Source organism: Halyomorpha halys, unplaced genomic scaffold (assembly GCF_000696795.3).
Source record: "Halyomorpha halys isolate HHAL.00 unplaced genomic scaffold, Hhal_1.1 Scaffold72.1, whole genome shotgun sequence".
Taxonomy (NCBI): Eukaryota; Metazoa; Arthropoda; class Insecta; order Hemiptera; family Pentatomidae; genus Halyomorpha; species Halyomorpha halys.
Genome location: NW_027109364.1, coordinates 1,016,707 through 1,019,718, shown reverse-complemented (window position 1 = coordinate 1,019,718; position 3,012 = coordinate 1,016,707). Strand labels below are relative to the sequence as shown.

General features: G+C 31.2%; 1 protein-coding gene across 9 annotated transcripts in view; it reads left to right on the top strand.

Annotated features, from left to right (window-relative positions):
• Rbp6 (RNA-binding protein 6) overlaps positions 1-3,012 on the top strand; it is a gene marked incomplete at its 5' end in the record, with an annotated part of 88,972 nt that overhangs the window by 52,797 nt on the left and 33,163 nt on the right. For 3 of the 9 annotated variants that reach the window (XM_014439003.1, XM_067047554.1, XM_014438999.1), the window contains 1 exon segment: positions 1,133-1,430. In XM_014439003.1, the coding sequence (XP_014294489.1) occupies positions 1,133-1,236 (104 nt within the window). 9 annotated transcript variants of the gene reach the window in all.

The window sequence follows — 3,012 nt, the reverse complement described above, 5'->3', positions numbered from 1 at the left end:
CGACTGGAGGTACCCCAGGGCTTGACATCCTTTTTAATAATTTTTAACTTACTCATTGGGCTTTCGTTCCACAAAGATTACCATTTATCTTTATTCTATTTGTAAGAAGTAATTCCATCCAGTATTTCAAAAGTTTATTGAGGACAAACATTCTCACAATTCCCTTTTAAATGTTTAAATTATTTATAAGAATTACAATAAAACTCTTTTACTATGAATCAATCAAAATTATAATAACTAAATTAACTATGCAAAATAAACATCAATATCTGTCGTAGTAAAGCTCCTCTCACTTATAGCCTGTTCATTAGTGATTATTTATTTTATTAAACCTTATTTTAATTAACCAAAAATATTGGTTCTCATCGATAATCTATTTGGTTATAGAAAACCTTTGTTGTTATGTAAAGACTAGTTGGTTGGAGCTTTTGGGCGTAAAACCCTGAGGTCATCAACGCCCACATTGTAAAGACTAGTTATAGCGTTATAACATAGAATTTATTCTATGGGATTCCTTGTTCTATCCCAAGAAATTAAGAATAAACATAAAAATCGCATTTTCCAGCACAAAACTTCTGTCAACTCCTGTAACTCATTTGCCTCTCAATTGTCAGAACACGCTTTAAACTTCAATCATGCTTTTAACTTCGATAATCCTTCAATTCTTGCTACATTCCCCAAACATAAAATACGCCTCATCTCGGAGTCCATTCACATAATTTTCCGTCAATTATAAAATCAATAAAGACAGCATCTCCCCGACATACCGTCACATCTTAGAAGCCCACTTTCTTTTTTTATTCTGATTTTATTTTCTAAATTTTCTCCCTCCTTACTTAATTTAATTATATTTTTATATCTTTTCTTTTCTTCTATATTTATATATATTATTTTTAATTTATATTCATACGTTACTTCTACCTTAAGCATACTTACATTAATTACTTTATTATTAATTTTCTATTACATATTATATTTTTATCTGTTATTAGTTCCGTTTTCATTTAATGTCAATAACCTTTTATTTTTCATACTTGATTGGATTTTTGCTTTTCATTGTATTCCCTTTTATCTAATTTTAACAACCTGATGATGGTAAAATAAATTCTTTATTAATTTGAAATGCTTATAGGGGATAACGATTATAAGAACAAGAAGCTCCTAGACCTGGAACCTCCGGGCTATGACGAAGTTTATAACCCCATGACCACTTGCCTAATAGAAGAGGCCTATTAGAAAGTAATAATAAGGAAAGAAATACAAATAGTTCAAAATCCTCAAGTTGATAACCGAAGCTAGAAGATGGCCAACAAGAGTAGTAACATCGTAGTGTCGGCCAAAACACACGTAGTCTATCGTAGCAAAATGTTTCTATCTATCATCCCTCAGAAAATTTATAGTCAAGAGAAATATAAACATTTTTTATGAAATCCGTTTTTTATTTTACTATCGTAATATATTAGAAAATAATTATTTAACTGTATGTAAATTAAGAAGACTGGTAAAAAAAAAAGTTGTTCAGAATAGTACATAAAATTATTTATTATAAAACGTTTCACATACAAAATAAAGAGGAAAAATACCTACGGTGTGTCTATATATAATTAAGACAAGGTACAAAAAAAAAAAAAAAAAAAAACTCAAATAATAATTAAATTATTTAATGTAAGCTAGGGCCGCCCATAGCTCAGTGGTTAAGACACAGTCTATTGGCGGTGCCGGTTCGAATCCGGCCTGGGACGTTGACTTTTTCATTGAGTGGCGGTCCCACAAAATGAAGAACTTTGACCCCCAACCATGGTTAGGCAGTATAGGACTCCAATGGGAGTTTGGCCGAAAAAAAAAAAATGTAAGCTAAAGTTTCGTCCCACATTGCAGGGCATTATCAGGGCTACTGAATGGAAATAAACACAAATATCTTTCTTATGTATTAAACAGATCTTATTCAAGCACAATTTACTCTCATAAAGTGACAAACTCCTTGATTCTTACATTATTACATTAACATTGTTATTCCAGTTCCTCCTGTCCTCAACTCATCTTAATCCACTCCACCTCTTTTTTAGTACAGGTCCCTTCCGTATATCCTCATTCTTTCTGACAATATAGAAAAATCCTTAAGATGCACTATTTTCACCCTACGTCTTGGATTCAAGTTCCACAACAAAATTTCCTATTTTTTTTCCAAATTAAAAGGCCTTATTATTTTTTTCAATATAGTTTACCGGATTCCTTGTTCTAACACAAGTTGTAATTCCTTCTATATCGGCGAAACTAAGAAACAACTTAAAAACCGCATTTCCCAGCACAAAACTTCCATCAACTCCTGTAATCCACTTGCATCTAAATTATCAGACCACACATTAAATTATCAGACCACCATTACCTGAACCATACTTTTAACTTCGATAATACTTCAGCTCTTGCTAAAGTCCCCAACCATAAAAAATGTATCATCTCGGAGTCGATTCACTTAAATTTAACAGAGAATTCCGTCAATCATAAAGTCGATAAAGACTGCATCTCCCTGACAAACTGACATATTTTAAACCCTCATAATGCTTCTGTTCTCTACGCTCTGCATTTCAGCTGCCAACTTTCCTGTCATATCTTTTATTCTGGTTTTATTTTCTAAACTCTCACCCCATACTTAATTTAATTATATTTTTATTTATCCTTTCTTTTCTTATATATAATTTTTAATTTATATTCATATATTACTACCAACTTAAGTAAACTTACATTAATTACTTTATTATTAATTTTTCAATTATATAATTCACATACCTCTGTATCTCCACTCATCTTTCTTTATCATTTATATTTATTGTATCCCATTCTTTTAACTTTATTTCTTCTATCTTTTCTATCCGTGTACGCTTATATATATATATATATATATCCAATCTATACTAGCAAAAGTGGTCTAACAGTACGCACACCTAAACGATTGCCAATCTCCTCTCCTTCTTTCCAGCAATCTTAGTCCGTCCGCTTCATCTCGGCAACTAG